We start from the raw sequence: 19,750 nt of genomic DNA, 5'->3' as shown, positions 1-19,750 counted from the left end.
TAAACCACCTAAAAATTAGGTTTAACTTATTGTATTTATGGTTGCGTCCAAAGACAATTCCGCAGACAGGCATGTTTAATTCCAAGACTCATCTAAAGGAGTTTAGATGATAAACCTGAGCAGAACTAAAAATTAACCAAGTAGCTTTTTTAAAAAAAAAATATTAGTTGCTTTTAGACTTTGCATACAACAATCTCACATTTAAATTTAGATCATGCTGTTATTCAGAATCCTGGAATGCAGCTTAAAATAAGGATAGAAGTTAGATTTCATTGTTTGCAAACATTTCCTTGCACAAGTCATGACTTGAAGTAGCTGGAAATCAAAGCTATCAGCAAATTCGTCTTATTAATTCAGACCATAGTAACATCACAGAATAGAGACGAAAGACTTCATTACCGCTGGAACAGTTAGAAATGTGAAACCCATGTATCTTGATTACAACTTATCTGGCCTTGCTTGTGTGGACTGGTTTACTATTTCTAATTCACATTTAGAAAGCCTTACCCATCCTGGATAAGTAGTTTCAAGGGTGTCACATGAAACAAATATTTACTTAGATGATATTTAGATAAGGGCAGCACTGTCTACATTTTAGCAGCTGTGAAGCTGGATAGGTAAAATTTTATATTTATCTGCCTACAACAAAGGAAAATAACAGACTGAGTGCTTAGTATTATAAGTAAGCAATATTATCAAAAAGAATTACATTTTTATGTAACCAACATGATGCCGTCATTTACATTGCAAACGTCAGACACACAGGCGTGACTTACGAATAATTAGTATAAATCAGAGACACATTTCATGTGTCTATAACAATATCTTCTGTTCCTGTTTTTTGTATCTTCGGATTTTTGTTCCAAGGTGAGAAGTTAACCAACTTATTTTTTTAAATAGACACACTGTAACATAAGTTTTTCTTAATGTCTTTTATACCTGATTATTTAAAACCAAACTCACTACAAGCCAAAGCAAGAGTAACACTTAACTCTTTACATCTCCTATCCCTGACAAACATTACTGTAGTTCTACATAGTTACAGCATTTATAATTGCAATTTCAAATTGTAAACTTGTGCGAAAGATTCTTCAAAGGATAGAAAAGTCCATAAAAGTAAATCTGCCTGTATTATTATTGAAGTTTATGTCCATTGGGTAACCATACTGTATGGCCCCTAAGCCCCAGCATCAAATCCTGGACAATATTTTTTTTCTGACAGTTTTTGAACATGATAAGGTATATCTCTGAGTAAAAATAAAAGTCCACAAATATTGCAATCAACAACCCAAAAGCACAGCCAAGCAAAAACGTCCTTCTTTTGACTCCTTGCCAAACCTGAGCTGAGACTTAGCCAACTGCCACCCACACTGCATCTGATTCACCTGCATCCTGTACTGACTGGTGTGCTCTCATCACACACAGTAAATCACATTCCCGATTCATCAAAGTGCTGGGGGCCAAATGGGGTGGAAGGAGATTCATGTGTTTTTAGCTGCAGAGGTGACAGCACAGTGGGGAGCAACAGAGAAGAGGCCACTCACAGGGAAAACCCACAGGCAGCTCAGGAAAAGTATGACTGATTGAATAGCACCCTGAACTGCTCAACAGCAGCAAGCACTCAACTCAAGCGCTCCTTTGTTAGAAAGTGAAAAAACTACGTCAGTAACTAATAAGTATTAGGATGACGAAACAGACGCTAAGGGTTGGTCTTTAATGTTTTTACCCTCAGCTGGCATTGTAATAGTAACAATAATTGCTTGGATCTTTGCACTGAATATCAGGGTGCTTTATAATATAGGAGGGGGGCACTGAAGTACAGCAGTCATTTGGATGCTACACAGCCCTACTACACAGTAGATCAAATGGCAAAGTGAGAAAGTGCTTCATCTGTTTAATGGGAAACTTAAACCAGAGTGGAAATTAGCTTGTCCCCTTGAATTTTTAATGACTACCCAGGCATGTCTTCATTTTGATACCTCAGCCAAAGCAGCACAGTGTTCTCAGTCACCATACTGTAGTATGACACTGGTGTGTTCCAAGGGAGAAATGCTGGTCCTCCAACACCATTTAAAATAGAAATCTGTTTTTCCTTTGAGGTCTTCCAACTGAGTAATGACTACATTTAACCTTAGGAGATCTGCTGAGCACAGGCTGGAAGGTGCCATTAGCATCTGCTGCCAAGACAGCAATGTTGTTGTTACAGCTCAATCTGCAGTTTACTGTAGAAGAAACGTTGCTCCTCCAGTATTGTCATATTAGCAGGAGGTGAGTATCTTAATTGTAAACCACCGTCAATGATGATCTCACTTTAGTTCAATGGTAATCATGTTCTAGTATGGAGCCTCCAAAAATTCCCTGGTACTGGAATTAAAACATGACATCAGTAGATCTATTTTTAGAAAAATGGCATTCACAAAGAATAATGTTCACCTCCACCTAGTGTATGGATATGAGTCTCTGGGGCTTACCTTCATGGCTTTGCTCTTGGCTTTGTGCTTGCTGTAGCTCGGGGCCATCACTGACACAGGCTGCACACGGGGGAGAGAAACAGAGGTTTGACCTACTGCACAAGGGAGAACCAGAAACAGTAACAAAATTGGAGTACTGCACAAAAGTCTGGGCTTTTCATTTTGATGATTATGCCTCTCAGACCTTTGCTCCTGCTTTGTTTTGCTCCTGGCTATTACCTTTTTCTTGGCCTATATAATCAGCTCTGCTTGAAGTGAAGCAGACTTTTGACAGCTATAAAAGGGGAGAGAGGGGCCAAGGTTCTCTAGCGAGACCCAACTGCATCCTGGAGTGTGGAAAGCCTCAAGGAACACAGGGGGTTTCAGACAGAAGAAATGTTCTCTTGCATGAGAAAAGGTTGCGTGACTGAGTGATATCTCAGCTATGAGCAAGCAAAATGCAAGCAAAAGCTTGAAATCTGACTTTCTGAGTAGCATGGGAGTACTACAGCAATAAGAATTGAAATGAAACTTTTAAAGGTTTGATGCTAGTCCAAAATGCTGTTCAACAATTATTTAAATGAGCTTTGTGTAGTCATCTAAAAGTCATGAGTACAGATTTGTTTTTCTTAAAAGATACTTCAGACTCTCAGTAACAAGAAACAATCCCCATTAGCCATTGACTATTAACCAATTATTGGTTAATGCCAGACCATTTAGCCACTAAGCAGTGCTTTAAAGATCTAAAAATAAAACTGTAGTCCAAAAGGGAATTATTCCAAAGAACCACTATTATGAACTGGGACCAAACCTCTAATCAACAAAGTGCATTTCCACATTGAACTACAAGGAGGCAAAACCTAGATCAGATCAGATCACTTTATTGGCCAGATACAATTTCTTGTATTAGGAATTTGAGTTTTGCATACCCCAACTGGCTCTCCATAAGACACATAGGCACACAGACGGGGAGAGAGAAGCTTGGGGTCAGTGCCCCTGGAGCAGCTGTGTTTAAGGTCCTTGCTCAGGGGCCCAACAGAATAGGATTCCTCTGCCGGCCACGGGATTTGAACTGGCAACCTTCCAGCCACAGGTGCAGATCCTTAGCCAGAGAGACACCGCACCGCCCACCTACTCACACTGCTGCAATCACCTTTGTTTCTAACTGTGTAGTGCTTGATTTAATTAATAGCTTGTCAAATATAGAAAATGTAAACAATAAGTCCAGACTGAGAAAAAAAGATCTTAATTCGGGTTTTAAACTGTTCTATTGTATAAATACCCTTGATGTCTCTGGGAACAGATATAGTTTGGGAGAAAGACATCTAAAGGACCTAGCACCAAAGTTTTGAAACAATACGAAATGAGGACACAAAGATTTGTACACAGTTAGATTTGGGATGAAATGCAGAAAAGTTCTGAGACACAAGGAGCTAGGACCACATTCACTGCCTTAAATTCAAGCAAATTTAAAAACAATGAAGAACTGTGAAAGCAGTGGTTTTGCCAATGTGATTAAACTTTAAACAAATAAGAACATAAATATAGCAAATGAGAGGAGGCTATTTAGTACTTTAGTCAGTAATTGGACTGTTTGTCATCTACTGAACACTTTATAGACATAATGTTAAATTCCTAACAGCTGTTCAACAACAGTCAGGTGTAATTTCAGTCTGGTTTCACTGGACACTGACCAGCCACTGCAGGCCTTCCTGCAAAATGAAAGCCGATAGAAAGCTCATCTTCCCAAAAGGAAGTGTGCAAAGACCTCATCCTCTCCTGGGCCTACAGAGTTGCAGCAGTGACCCAGCTCATGAACAGAGGGGGACTCCAGAATGGAGAACAGAAATTCTGATTACAGCTTATTGGTATTAAATGGTATTTAATAATGTGGACATTGTGCAGCTGAGGTAGGTGCTACATGAGGTGAGCTCCATAATGTTTTGAACAGATTTAGTCTGTGTGCCACATTCAGCTGTTTGTACTAGCCCCTCCAGCACGTCTCAGCTACAGGGGCTGTGTGAGGAGGCGTCTGATTTTAATAGTGGCTCCATTCACTAGATGCTTTTTTCCTGTTTAGTGAACATTTGTAACCTATTGAGAAGGACAGCTCTCTGAAAACATTTATCAGGCTGAAGTATACACACTGTGTAAATATACATTGTATTTGAGCAAAACATAGCTAAAAAGCTATTGATTCCCAAACACATTTAAATAAAGAGGCCTGCAACCAGTGTGTGGCGAATATTCTAATTCCAAATCTGAGCAAAGATGTTTGTAACTGAAACAAATACATTAATGAAACTTTATTCTAGCAAGGAAAAAGCACATAAATATCTCTGGGGTGTAAGACTCCCAGTGTGCCAACAGCGCGTGGTTAGGCAGCACACATTTGTGTAGCCCTTCTCCATCTCTCAGACAGGCACTGGGCTGCAGCCAGAGGCTGTGTGGAATAATAATTGGCTTATTGGGAACTGGAAGTACAACAACATGAGAAAAATAATGGGTAAAGGAAAGGCATTAAGCGAAAATAAAATGAAACAAATGGTCTGGCTACCTCTTGAGCCACTGTGTGTTAATGAGGAGAATGAACATCCCTGCAGATCCCTAACAGGTATAAAAGGAAGACAGCAGTACTCTTTTCATCTCTCGAGGATTTTGCTAAGCAGACCAGAAGTGGGGGTCTCTGGAAAGATCAGGGGCTAGCAGTGAGGTCACTGTCATGTATTAAACACAAGCCGTTGTGGAGGGAGAGTTGACCTCTGTAGAAATCTGGGGGCTGTGATATAAGGATCTGTTGCAGCAGCTGCATCAGAGCACATAAACGTCTCGGTCAAAACCGCATGACCGAGGGACACTTAACCACGTTAGTGCTGACACTTTAGGAGAAAAAAACCCTCAACAAGAGGTATACCAAAATCATAAAAGAGTGTAAGACATCCCAGGGAGTGGATCAAATCTCTCTTCTGAGAGAAACCTGGGCATTTGTCCCACTGGTCTGCCTGTGGGCCATACGAAAGGATTATTTAGTTAAACTGGGTTTATTGGGAGGAATTCAGATACAATGGGCTGGGAGGAGCTCATGTGTTGCTTTCTCTGCACTTCAGTTGCTCTGTTGCTCCAATTATGCTGTTGCAGTTTTCATGAAGATCAGCAAATAACGCACATCATGGTGAAATCGAAAGAGATGTCAATCAGTCAGCCCTTTCTGACCCAGGAGGTTCACACAGCTCTGTTGTCTCAACAGATCACCTCTGCCTAATAAACCTTCATCATGGCTTCACAGGAGTTTCCCTTAAATAACAACCCAGATAAATTCACAAAGCACCTGAAGACCATCCGCTTATCAAAGTACTCAGCTTTTCCCAACCTCCCACCAGCACCATAGCAGGAGTGCCAGGATCTAGTGCCATGAAAGTATTCTGAAAACAGGTGGTATAAGCTTTTAACATTTTACTGTATGTAAATGTGAACTATTTTGAATATGCATACAGAGAAAAGGGAGGAAATCAAGACTTAACGATACCACTTTGCCATTTTGAATTTTTGGCAGCACAGTGGCATGGCATTGCTGATTGATTTGAGACCCGAGTGCAAATTCATACAGGAGACCCGTCCATGTGGAGCTGGCTTGTTGATGTGGGGTTTTTCCATACTGGCTGGGTTTACTTGTGTGTCCACATTTTGTGTGAGCATGCGAGTCCTGGGATGGACTGGCTTCCGGAGTCAGCCCCAGTTCACCATCAACGCCACAGGCAGCTTTCAGATGCTTCTGAGCATGGATGTGTGAGGTTGACATGTAAAACAGGAATGATCCTTAATTCCACTAATCATTCATATTTCATCACCAGTATGGAACCATTCAGTGATTTTCACATGGCTGCTGAAACCTGCTGCATTGCACTGTATAAGAGACTATTTGGTAAAGTATAACACCCACAAATACATTACTTTTTATTTCTCTTTCTAATATTTTCTTTTCCTTTTCTTCTAAATCTTACCAGATTTAATGATCAAAGCGACTTTGTGGGGAACATTTCAGCCATGCAGAGGATCCCTAAGGTGTTAATGAGAGCACCAGCATGATAACCATGTTAAGGGAACATTGTGAGATTATTAGAGCAATTTAATACGGTGTAACCAATCATGCTGCTCATTGTGAGCAGAGTAATAACTCATGTCGGGAAAGGAGCAGTTCATTTTATTAGAGAGAATGTATTGAAGGAGACTGGTGTTTGGTGACAGGGAGTGGGTGTTTTTGTTCTGCTTTAAGGGGATTTGGGAATTCTCGGTCCCCGCTCTTCATGGGATAAAACATTTGATCCAGGATCACGCTTTAATATAAATTGCTGGGACTTAAGCCCACTCAGTACAGACCATGCAGGATACTAACAAGACATAATTTGAACATCTACACTAGTATAGAAAATTCCAACCAAGAACAGTCGCGATGATCCATACCACTAAATCACTAGTGGTTTAAGGCCTTTACTTATTTTTAAAATGGTATCGGTGGATCCAGGTTTTGAGCAATGAAGCAGCCATTTGAGAAGCTTAACTGTTTTCAAACAGTTAATTAATGTAAACTGATTTGATATAAATCAAATCAAATCTCTGCTAGGGAGAGAGTGAAGGGTTTGATAAATGAACATTTAGAAGACTATTAAAACCCAAACTGTTGTTTTTCCTGGGATGGAAAATACCTTCATAAATCTCACTAGTTTGATAAATAGAAAAACAAGCCACATCTTGGGCAAGTGGAAGAATACATAACGACCCTAAAGAGCTGTGGTCCATCAGCAAGTCATGATGCAGAAGACAAATGTCATCCCCTGGCAGCACTACAAGTCAATAGTATTACTTCAGCCGCAAGCTGATTCTTTATGACGTTAGTAAATGTGTCTATTACGTTGATGACTGAATAGAACATTTGTAACGCACTGTATTGTGACATTACTGGGTTGTGCATTGAAAACAATTTGGTAATGCATTACACAATTCAGATGTTTAATTTATTTGTTGGATATGTCCATGATTAAAACCCCCAAATAAATATATATGCCATAATGTAACAATTTATATAATTCTACAATGTACCCAAATTGAGGTTCGTGTCTGATTCACATTGTTCAACGGAGAATGACCCGCCGTCCTTCATCATCTGACCAACTGGTGTATGACATCTGGTCGGATGATGTTTTAAAAACAAGTGGAGAGATTCAGTGTTGGTTTGATCTGCTGTGTGAAAGGACAGCTAATCCTCTGTTACGTTTTGCATCAGAGGAAGAGAAGGACTTTTTCCCACAGTTTTCACATTTTGTTGCTTTATGGCTTGCTGTCACTTTGAAGCAGCAAATAGTATTTTTAATATAAACGACTTACTCCACAAATTCAACTCAAAAAAGGAAAAAGAAATGAATTGGTAATATGAAAGAAAACTGGAAAGGTCATCATGATTCCACAAATATTTAAACCCTTTTCTATGCCAAACGTAATGACCCACACAATTAAACGTCAAGGTATTTAATAAAAACAGTATGTAGATTTACAAGATGGGGTACCCATGTTTCAGTGTTATTTACTGCATGAAAATACTTGATACTTTGTTTTCATATGAGAAATTTATAATAACAACAAAGTTGTTAATTCACTTTTGTGGAATCATTGTAAAACTTTCCCCATCTCTTCCTTCAAAAATATTAGCTACAGCTAGTGCTGGGCAATAATTCGAAAATGATAATTATCGCGATATAATTTTAACAAAAGTTTGATAAATTTTCGAGATATATGTTTATGCAGCTAACGTGGTGGTGTTGACCCACACGGTGGTGGCTGACAGGATTGTAGTTAGAGTGGAGAAATGAGCGACACTGAAGCAAATGTAGTGCTGCCAACGACCAGCTCGAAGGATGATGACATCGTCGACAGAAAAGGTCATTCAACTTCGGTAATTTGGAGATATTTTGGCTTTTTACGAAAAGACATAAAACAGAGCACTTTGCAGTCTGTCTGAGCCATCTTCTATGTGTGTTTTATCACACTGCAGTATTGAATTTTTCTATTAAGAAATTTTACTCATGCATATTTTGACATAAAGACTTGAATACTCTCTACCTCAGATTTGTTTAATGTTTCTGCTGTTTGGCAAGTGTTAGTTGTGTTCTTAAAATAAAGAGTTGTTTAATTTACCAATTAACTGTCTGGTTTCTTCAACTTTCACTCAAGAGAAAAAAATCTGCCTTTAAACTTGAAAGAAATAATGATTTGACATTTATCGTGGTAATTATCGATACCAACTGATATGAACATTTTTATCGTGATAATGTTTTTGGCCATATCGCCCAGCCCTAGCGACAGCATAGTCAGTAGTATGACAGTACAAAACTCAGTAGTGAGAATATCTCAAACAGCCTAAGTATCAGAGGGCGGCCACTCCTTTATTTCTGTTTACTACACAGTTTTAGAAATGTGCATTTTAATCTTACCCGTGGTGTGGCTGAGAGGCTCTGCACGGTGAAGATGACTGGGTTCCCCGCGTTTTTAATGGCCTGAACCGCTTCATTATGGCTGGCGTTTTGAAGGTCCATCCCTGACACCTGTCACAAAACAAGACTAAAATGACTCCAACATCTTATTGTGACATGACAGCAGTGTCAGACCTTCCAATCTAGGGTTCTCAGATCTCAGAAACAAAACTACCACTGACCATGCCCAGTCAATAGTAGATATGGGTATCTACAAGGAAAACATGGTTTCTGCTGTAAGTGGTCTTGCTGGAGATGTTTGAAAACTTCAGAAACAATTTTCAAAACCACTGTCCATGGTGATAGGGGACACTAACGTATAGGAGGAGCCATCCTTAGGATGAGGTGTTAAACCCAAGACGTTACTACTTGGTCATTAAAGATCCCATTGCAAAAAGGTGGTCTGAAAAGAGTCTGGCTGTTAAGCCTCCACCAGGCACACTGAATTCCACCCAGCACACTTTTCTGGCACATGTTCTGTGCTTCAGATTTCATAGTAACTTCTGAAGAAGCTTACTGAGCATTCCCATCACAGTCGTCTCTGTTCAAGTCTAAAAGGTTCAAGGTTCTGTCTTCCAGCCTATCAGTCAGACAATATTACTTTCAACCCAAAATGTATGTTGCTGAATGTTGCTGTCTTTAGGATTGACTTCAGAACAACAAAATCTTCTGATATAAAAAGGTGGCCAAAAGTGTACAGGAAATTTTAAAATGGTGTCTCACCAGTACATTCTACAATTTCAAAGTTTCGTCCCTTGATTTAAATTCTACACTTTTATCTATATTTACATATATCTATCTCACAGACCCTGCCCTTCCTAAATCCTAAGGGTCTGCACATATAAAAATGATGGCCTAGAGAAGTCTAGGAGGCTTTATTTCACTTTTTCAGGATTCATAACCCCAAAACAACTAAAAAACCTACCACTAGCACATTGCATGTCTTTTAAATACCATATAGAACTCTACGCCCATGTGAGAATGTGAAATTCTAAACCATTTCCCAATTAATTCAGTCACCCCGGTGCGACCATTTGCACGTAATTAGAGACCAAATAGTGTCATCTAGTGGCAGTTTTATTGTAACTACAGCTCATTTTTAAACTGTCCTGCCACAATATCTAATGCTTTTGCCTTCTGAATTGCTTCCCTACATAGTCTAGAAAATTACATTTATTAATGCATAAGAACAGCTGTTTTTTCTAATAATTAGCAGAATCTAGATCTTTGAAATAAATTTGGAAAAGCAGTGATACTAAAACATATCCCTGTGGTACTATTGTGGTAATTACACTATTCTAATCCTGATATTTTACAATTAATGATCTAAAAGGAGCTTTATCAAAAGTCTCTTTAACAAGGTTTAGCAGTAAAATGCCACAATAGCCATAAATGTATATCCATCTATTGATGGAAATCTACAACCAATGAGATACAAGAAGCCAACTGTATGCGCTTCTTGTAACTGGTCAGGGAGTCCTGACATGGCAATGCTGCTGTGAATCCAGTGAATCATATCTCCAATACACCAGCATCATTCTGGTCCAGGCCAGCACAGTTGCAGACTGATGCTAGACTTCAAGCATACTCCAAAACATTGGCAAGTACAATAGTTGAGTCAGCTGTTTTTTATAGAGCCGAGTGCTTTCTTGACTCATTTCAGCAGATTAGCAAGATTTATACAATAGTTTCTGCTACTTGCCAACTTTGCAAGCTGTTAATGCTGTGTTTTATTATTTTTTGATGCAGTACATGAACACATGCCACCTCCCATTTAGGTGACCACTACAGCCTTGGTAGCAGACAAGCACAGTCAACAGCAAGTGGCCACTAGGGAGCTCATTACAACTTCACCTCACAGGCCTGCCGAGGGCTCTTCATTCTGAGATGCGAGTGGTTCTCAGCGAGATCCTTCCTTCAAATCACAGTGACTAACATATAAAAGTGAAGCAATGTCATTTCATGTTCAGATTTCAACTAGGAATGGCTTCATGTTAATTAAACTCTCTCACTTCATGGAGCTCTTCACCATCTCCTCATCACCTTGAAACACCCACTAACACAAGTGTCTGAACAGGCTCTCCGATAATGTGTCATCTTCATTCATGTCTTATGTTTAACGTGTTTGAAAGAGTCCTGCATATCTCATTCAGATTCACAATGGGCTAGCATTGAATTGAAGTTGGAGTCCAGTATGATAAAGAAAAGTGTTTGTGACATTATTTGTGTCCAGTTGCTGAATGCACTCCTGTGAAAGCTTGTTTGTTTTTTTTTTATTTTCGACGACCTACCTCTAGGATTTTGTCCCCAGTCTTCAGGGCCTTGGTCCTGCCGGCTGGACTTTCCTCCAAGACCTGTTTGATGAAGATCCCCTTCAGCTCCTCCCCGTTCTTCAGCTTCTTGATGACTGTGTGGCCACCCACGATGCTGATGCCCAGAGATTCTGCAGGCTCGCGCCACACCTCCACCCTGAACACAGGTACCACAGCTGTCATCCTCAGGAGGAACATCTCAGAAAAACACGGGGAGAGTCCGGCTGATGATGGACTCAAAACAGCCTCTAGTGCTATTATTTCAAATGATCCAAAACGAAAAGCATTCAGAAAGTGCTGAGCTGTTGGAGACTCTGACATTTGGAGAAGTAGAGGGTTTTCTTTTGCATTTACTCTGTTAAATAAATATACAGCACAAAACCACTTCTGAAGGACAGGCAACACAAACATTCATACTACTGAATGAGTGACCGTTACAGGAGCTGTTCAGGCAGCCCATCAAAGATAAACATTTGAGAAGGTGTGTTTTGAGGCGCAGCAGGGTCTGACCTCCTGGGGGGACCCCAGTGACTGTAGGCAGGCGTTTCCTCCCCTTCCCCTTCTTCTCTCTCAGGCAGCTCGCTGCTGAGGAACACAGACAGCTTATCTCACAGAGCCGGGCACAAACATAAAACCAACTCCACTTCTTCATGGAAAAACAATTCTACAGGTGTACTAAAAGTCGTTTATACAACAGTCGGTTGTTAATGTTCCAGTACAATGTGAAGGGAGGTTGTTGCTAGTGGTGGGTGGTGAACAGTGTCTTTTAGTACTGTAAAGGATGAGCAGTCCTGAAGTCTGGAAGAATACCGAGATTAAAATCATCCTCCTACATGTCTCTTGCCCAATCGACACTATTCAGCCCCTTGTGCAACTGGGTACCAGCAGCATGCACAGTTTCTACAACTTCACAAATCATCTGTTACTGGGCTTGTTGAAGTGAGGACTAGTAAAGTCCTAAACTAAGAAGTGATAAGTATTCTTGAGTGCCAATTATTAGGTAAATTGAGAACTAAATGTACTTTATAGTAACATTTATTTTTTGTACGTTTGTTTAGCATTTTAAAGAGAGTGCATACTAGCGCTGTAGGTGCTTCACAAACAGACGCTTGTGGTAACTGCGTTTTCCAAGGCTCTACAGAACCTCTGATTTTTTTCTGAAACGGTTGACTGAACTGTTTTTTCTCCAAGTTGAACTCTCTTGATTTTTGCAGCCTTCTTTGGTGGAGGCTGTCAGTTCAAGCAGGTGCTAGGTACTACTAGTCTGTGAGCTTCTACCATCCTGCAAGGTGATGAAGCCTGATTCTAGTGCAATAACGGCAAGACAGGCAAGTAGGAAGAGGACATCTGAATTTCGAGCTTTCTTCCCTACATGTGCAAATGGCATGTGGCGAATGACATGGCGCTGATCAAGAGATGGAACAATTAAATTAATTGCAGGGTTCTGCCAACAGTGGAGTACAAATCTAATAACTATGCTAATGCAAGCATAGAGTCTAATACAATCAACGTAATGCAAGTGTTATAACCAAATTCTTCAGCTTTCTAAATAAAGCAAAAGTCCATGACTCACGAGAAAGATCAGGTAACAGGCAATGGCACTTTGAAAGTCAGGAGGAAGACAAGGACATTAAAGCTGGTCAAACTGAATGTTAAGAGATTCAGCTTCAGTGCTGGGCGATGTGTCCAAGAGGACAGAAGTGGAGAGTGCTGTGTCATCAGATGACAGACAAAACCAAAAACACTCTATAAATGGAGCATATATTTAAATATACATCTCAAGGTAACTGTAAAGTTTCAAAAACAGCGGCAGCAAGAAAAAGCCCATTAGATGTCAATGCTCAGATCATATTTTTCTACCCTATTCTAATGTACTGTACCATGTCTAGTCAATAAGGAAATGAGTGATCAGATACACAGGGGCAGCTCCAGCTTCCCTGATAAGCTGTCTGAGTGAAAAGTGCGAGGCAAGCCCTGCCTTCTTCAAGCTGCTCTGCCCTGCTGCTCAGTTATTCCCTACTGCACACTCTGCCTGTACTCCAGAACAGACAGTGTCGTGACAGAACCAGTCTTATAAGAATTTGAAATCCCCAGGGTCTGCCCTCTCTGATTTCCTGTTGCAGTTTCCATACTGATTAGATCTGATCACAATGTATCAAAACAGCCAACTAAGCACAATTTCTCTCTGCAGTGAGTGCTATTCTCACAAGGGGCTCCTTTGAATTTGACAGCACATGTATGTAACATCAGTGTTTTAGTTGGAGCTACTCTAGAAATCTACTGTCAACCCACTAGACCCTTATAATTCTGGAGCCTACTGGATCTGGATTATTTGATACAATGTATAATACCTTGTTAATGGATTTTAAATTTTAATTTTAAAATCCAACGTTGATAACATTGAAAAAATTCCAATATTAATTTAACATAAGTTAATACTTCACCTAAATCCATTACTAACAACTTCTGACAATCAGAAGACCTAGTGCCTCCGGGGAACTACCGTAGGCATAATGTCACTGGGCTGACATCACTGACTGTATGTATGCGAGTTTTCATAATAGGTGAGCTTAGAAAGTGAGCCCCTGTGCTATTCTTACAGCATACCATAAAATTAAAATTACAGGCTCCTGGACAGAGATGTTCAACGTATGTATTTTTGTAACATGCACCTTACTATAAAAAAAACATTGCAGTGAGCCTAGGCTGCACACAAATTCAAATAGCACATTATGTAATCAAAACATCTTTGACACTTTGACACAATTTGACACTTTTTCCTCTCCACTGTCAAACACTGATAATGTGGAGGTGATAAATGAGAAAGATGATGATGATGTCGACAAAGAATTTGTAAATAACATTCTCAACAAACCAGCCTGATTTAGTGAAACCACTAGTTAAACCACTGGCTTTGCTGAACTTTTCTCCGATAAATATTGTGCTGATTTTAGGAAAATGAATGGAGAATTACATGTAGGATGTGCTGAAAGAATGAGGGCATATTCAAGTCAATCTAACACCATCTCAGGTCTTGACACTTTGAACTGCAGAAGACAAGTGAGGTCATTAAACAGGTACAGGTTGCACCGAGAACCAATTGAGCAGTTCTTGTATTTATTGCATTTTAAACCTTTTTAAAGGTTTTGACTATTTAAATTGTAAAAATTTGGAACTTCAGTGATCTGTGGTTTGTACAGTACTCCTCATTCTGGTTTGTGATGGGAAAACTTCTATGAAATGTGAATCTCGCACTAAATTCTGATGTGTTTTATAGTGTACTTCTGAAAACAATATAATTAATCTGCTGTTTCCTACTTTACATAATATTTATAAAATACATTTATATAAATTTTAAGAATTTATAAAATCCCACAGATTTTATTTAACACTGAAAAATGTACTAATTCCTAAACGTAATGAATTTATTTTTGCCTTTTCACATTTTTATCCCCTGATACAATAAATATTAAATAAAGCATTTCATTTCTAATATGTCTGCATTTGCAGGCACGCTTCCTCAAGGGGCTTGTATTGAGTATCATTTATATTGCTGTAAAACAAAGCCTATAGAACTTCACAACACAGTAACGCACAGGGGTCTGCTGGATCCCGTGTGGAGCAGCAGCAGTTAGGGTTCTGGACTAGAAGGTTGTGGGTTTACGTCCCTAGAGAGATACCGCTGTTGTACCCTTGAACAAATTGTAGAAAAATAACCAGCTATATATCATACTCGTGGATAAAGGTGTCAGCCCAATATTACTTTCATAGCCATAGTGTTAGCAGTAGAGTTTTACCTGGTTATTCCTAAATAAGAGGGCACTGCCCCTTGACTCCTCCTCTTCCCTGCCTCCATTCCAGATGGAAAGACTAATGGCGTCCTGGAAGGAAGAGAAAAAGCAGTTAAACTTCCAGAATAAGACATGAGGGACTCACAGCAATACAACAAGTACAAGAGTGCTGGAGCCTGGGTCCTAAAATTAACCTCTGGCTCCAATCTGGGCAAATTCACTGGAGACCGGGAATTGGACTGTGCTCTTCAGGGGCTGGGTGTGTTTGCTGTTGGCTGGGCTTCCTCAAATTGCAGTACAGCAGTGCCCCCTGTCACATACCTGGTGTCAATGCACTTGTGGAGAAAATGGAAAGAGAAAATAAGGATAATTGAAAACCCCGTGCTTGTAAATAGTACATTTAATTAAGTATACATACTGTAAGTTAAAAAGGATGAAGGAAAAATTAAACATTCATGTTCATCTCTAATCATCGACACAAACCCAATCTACGTGGTTTAAGGTAGCATGATTAAAGTAGCTGCGTTTCAGAGTAGGTTTTTCATTTAATTTTCCTTTAAAAGAACGTGTTGCAGTAACCCTGAAATGGGGATGTTTATCTGCTCACAATAAAGGACTCATTTACTTCAGTATGAGGACAAAATAACAGAACGACAAGATCTGAGGATGGACAACAGAGAGCTGTAATTACATGCTAGTAGAATTCAGCCTTTTTCTTCACAAGAGGCTTTTATCTTTAAAATGGGCATTTATGTTTTATATCTGCATCTGAAAATCCACATAGGCAGTGTTTTGTATTTTTTGTATGTTTTTAAAATATAAGCACATTTGTAGGTGGTAACAAAATTAATACTGATGAGACCTACAGAACCACCCTTTTGATAGTGTAAGACAGCTTATCAGTTCAGAGGAATGGGTAGAAAGACATTCCTTTTCATGAATTCAGCCTCCAGGCTCTGCTTTAAGTCCTCTTACAAGTTAAAATTTTTCCATCAATACTAGAAGAGCACAAATAGAAAAATATTTAGTCAGGCATAACAGTATGCACAAACAATTCCTCCTTTTACAGAGAAAATGACTTTGGAAAAACAATTTTTACAAAAAATAAAGAAATAAACAATTTAACAGCTGAATGACAGAGATATTATAATTTGCTGCGTGCTGTGATCAATGTGGCTTCAGCCTGGAGCAGATGTAATCTATGAAGTTGCCTCAAAATCAGGATCAAAAGTGTTGAGAGCAGGTGAAAGCAATTTCTTTCATTCCTTAACTGACACTTCCTATGACTGAACAGTTACAAAAATACTTTTAAGAAAAACTCATTTGTGTTGAAAACACAGTGTTCCATCATTTATCCAATTGATACTCGTCACCAAGTAACACAAGTTAACAAAGAATCTGACACGTTCACATTTATATAAAGGCCACTGTTTAAAAAAAAGGACAGAGAAAACTAACTTGTTAGAAATATTACAACACCAGTGGTGTTTCATCAGTAAGAAACATACAGGCTGAAGCATCCTGGAATAGCAGTACCTGCTTTCTAAGCTGTGATGATTCGAAACTTTGCTCTTACTCTTATTATTTGTGCTTGTTTCTTACCGCTTGAACAGTGTTTTGAAAAACACAGTCCATTTCTGTCTGGAACTGAGCAAAGGAAAGGGTGCAGAATTCTGTCAAACAGGAATAAGTACTCTGGATGAGTGCTTCAGAATTAAATCTTAAATTGTTCTGGTGTAAGAGCTTTGAGCTGTTGCCATAGGTGTCGTGTAACAGGATGCATGATTCATGCCGATTCTATGATTTTTAAGAAACGGACAGACAATTCTTAAAACATGAAACTCCTAGAAAAGCACATTCACAAGATGGGTCAAATACCATTCTCTTGTTTGGAACCTTGGTCCAACCAGTGGGCGCAAAAAAAACATTCATATGTGACTTGTCAACACATGTTACATGTGACATATATTCCATAAATTTAAATTAATACTGCATAATCAATCATCAGTGATCATTTTCAGTGCTCAGTTCTCTCCTGAGAACAGGAGGTTCATTTAATAAGAAAAAATGGTGGGATTCAGGAACAAGTTTTGTCCACTAGATCTTTCAAGAAATGCGTCTTCACACTAAATAAGCAATATGGAGTGAATAAGTATGTAAGCATGTATAGCACTCTTCATCTCAAAAGCCCTCAAAGTGCTTTACAGCGCACAGAGAAGGAGGTTCAGCAACCCATCTGGTCAGGTGGATTAGGGAGAAGCCTAGAGTAGAATTAACCAGGACAATAGGGTAACACTACTACTCATTCTAAATTAATATTTAATGAACAAGTAGTCAGGACTTTGGTTCAATGTCTTCTTTGAAAAAGGGCACCTTGTACAGCACACTGTCCCTCGACCTCTTACTGGAGCACTGGCCTTGGAAATTCTGGTTCAGCAAGAATAGCACCACCTACTGGTGCCTTTCACTTACAGCGGCAACATGATTTTCCACACCTGGACTGACCAGGCCCAGCTCTGCTCAGCAGCAGAGACCCAGTGAGATCTGGCTACAGGGCAGTAATGTTGCTGCACACGAGAAAGCTGGGTATCAGCTTTAACAATGTGTAAAAGCTTGTTACAGACTCCTACAATCTTTAGCTTAAAGTAAAGAAGTGCCTCCTGTTCTCAATGCCCTTTTATGACATTAATATGTTCTTTTATCCTCTTTCTTTATGAAAGGAAATTACCTTTCCTTGTCTTCAAAGCTGAAAATTGACAACATCCGGGCTTAAATGATGACTTATTTTGTTCTGGCAACTGTTCATCCTTTTTTTTTAATTGCAGCATGAGAGAAGGACTGGAAAAATGGAAAATCATTTTTCCAGTCTTGAAGCAGAAACTTACCAACAAGGCTTCCAAAGAACTAAAAAAAGAATAAAACACCAGAATGACAGCAGTGTGAATGAATGAATGGATGTGGTTCCTGTTCCTGTGGTGCTCATAGAGAAATATTAAATACAAATGTTGCATTTCTTGTGGCCTACAGGCTACAAGTGAACAATAACAAATACAATGTGAACCGTGACTGGATTCCCTGGATTAATATGTTATCAGCATTAAAGACAGCAATGAGCAATGAGAGACCAAAGAAGGACAAGTTACACACCACTGTGCTTGCAGCAATGGTGTGTCTCTTAACACCCCCAGGTATTAAAAAAAATCAAACATTTTCATTATTGTCCAAGGATTGTCAGGATGGGAACCCGGAGACAAAAGCAATGCTGTCAAGAGGAGCATGTTCTTCACATGCTTTAGCCCATTTTCATCAGCAGGTGGAGCTGCGATCACTTTGGTAACTACAAAGAGCCACATAATAATGCTCTATACAAGACATATACATCTCAGTTCAGGCTGCTGTGTACATTAAGCTTTAATGTGCCAGCAAATCTGCAGGACTTTAATGAATTCCACAGCATGCTGCTGCCTTAACAATCCTGGCTTTGATCTTATTAAAAGGACTTTGTGCGTGGGTTGTCTTCCAAGGCAAAACAGCACGCACAGAGAACGAACTTCTGATTAAAGTCTTTAGGAACTGAGGTACTTCACAAAAAAACAGTAGAGTAGCATATGTTACTGAAGACCACACAAGCAACAGCCTGGTTGAATTTTGAAATAACGAACATGGGAAATCTGCCAACAGCAACAACTGCTTTGTATTATACAGTGTCATGGACAACTCATTGCAAGAAATGCAGCTGTATGAGAATTTGCGAAAGAAGCACAATAGTAACGCTTGAAATCTTTTTCCTATGTCTTATCTCTCCATTTTTTGATGAACATTGGCAATGAAATAAACCTCACAATCTGGAGTCAATGATCACGCTTATCCCAGTGTTCCTCTCACATGCCGGGTTGTTAAAGCCATCTGGACACTGCAAGTCTCAAGCGGTCAGTGATAATAACTGCAAACAGGCTCCCCGCGAGTCACAGCTCAGTGTTACACAGCGAGATGAGGACAGGCATGGCAGCTTAAGCCACCAAACACCAGCAACACACACCGCTGGATACAAACACAGCACAGGTACAAACCTTCCTAGATGAGAAGACCCAGCGAGTTCTCAGACCAACTTTCTTCAGGGGTCAAAGTGCTCACCTTCACATGCATCGCAAATTAACATGGGTAACTGGGGTTTGGGACTTGATCAGAAGATTTCTGAGAAGGCCAAGAGTGTGCAACGAATCTGGCCAGGTTTCAAGGACCTTTTTAAAGAAATCATCAGAACTCATCACAATGGACTTAACGGAGGGGAATTATCCCAAATTTCCTGTGGCATGGTGAGGTTTCATAATGTTTTGAGAATTAAAAATTATTTTAAAACATTTCTTCCGCCATGCATTTAGCCACTGGAAAGGAAGCAGCAACAAGAGAAAACATTTTCACAGTGGGACATAACCAATGAGTAATGTCATGCGAGGGTATCCCATTACCTTTTTAATAATGGTACACTCTCGGACGCTTGCATACTTTAAGCCCACGGTTGATCTACATTACAGAAATCGTCCAATTATTTACTTTAAAGCAATATAAAACAAGTGTTGAATTAAAATGATCATACAACATTTGTACAAATAAATGGCCTCAATTAAAAATCAGAACATGTCCGCAAAACCTTCCTTTCTCAATGAGAAAGA

The 19,750-nt window shown here is 39.5% G+C and overlaps 1 protein-coding gene across 3 annotated transcripts in view; it reads right to left on the bottom strand.

Moving 5' to 3' along the window:
- The window catches only part of patj (PATJ crumbs cell polarity complex component), a 225,057-nt gene that overhangs the window by 120,418 nt on the left and 84,889 nt on the right, over positions 1 to 19,750 (bottom strand). Inside the window, exons 23-27 of one of the 3 annotated variants that reach the window (XM_015356178.2) lie at positions 15,084 to 15,167; positions 11,797 to 11,871; positions 11,266 to 11,443; positions 8,936 to 9,046; positions 2,472 to 2,531 (exon numbers count right to left, since the gene is read on the bottom strand). In XM_015356178.2, the coding sequence (XP_015211664.2) occupies positions 2,472 to 2,531; positions 8,936 to 9,046; positions 11,266 to 11,443; positions 11,797 to 11,871; positions 15,084 to 15,167 (508 nt within the window). The remainder of the gene's footprint in view (positions 1 to 2,471; positions 2,532 to 8,935; positions 9,047 to 11,265; positions 11,444 to 11,796; positions 11,872 to 15,083; positions 15,168 to 19,750) is intronic. The other 2 variants (XM_015356179.2, XM_015356180.2) reach the window with 2 other exon arrangements.

This window comes from Lepisosteus oculatus, chromosome 9 (assembly GCF_040954835.1).
Source record: "Lepisosteus oculatus isolate fLepOcu1 chromosome 9, fLepOcu1.hap2, whole genome shotgun sequence".
Lineage (NCBI taxonomy): Eukaryota > Metazoa > Chordata > Actinopteri > Semionotiformes > Lepisosteidae > Lepisosteus > Lepisosteus oculatus.
The sequence above is the reverse complement of the archived record's forward strand: the minus strand, read 5'-3'. Positions and strand labels throughout refer to the sequence as shown.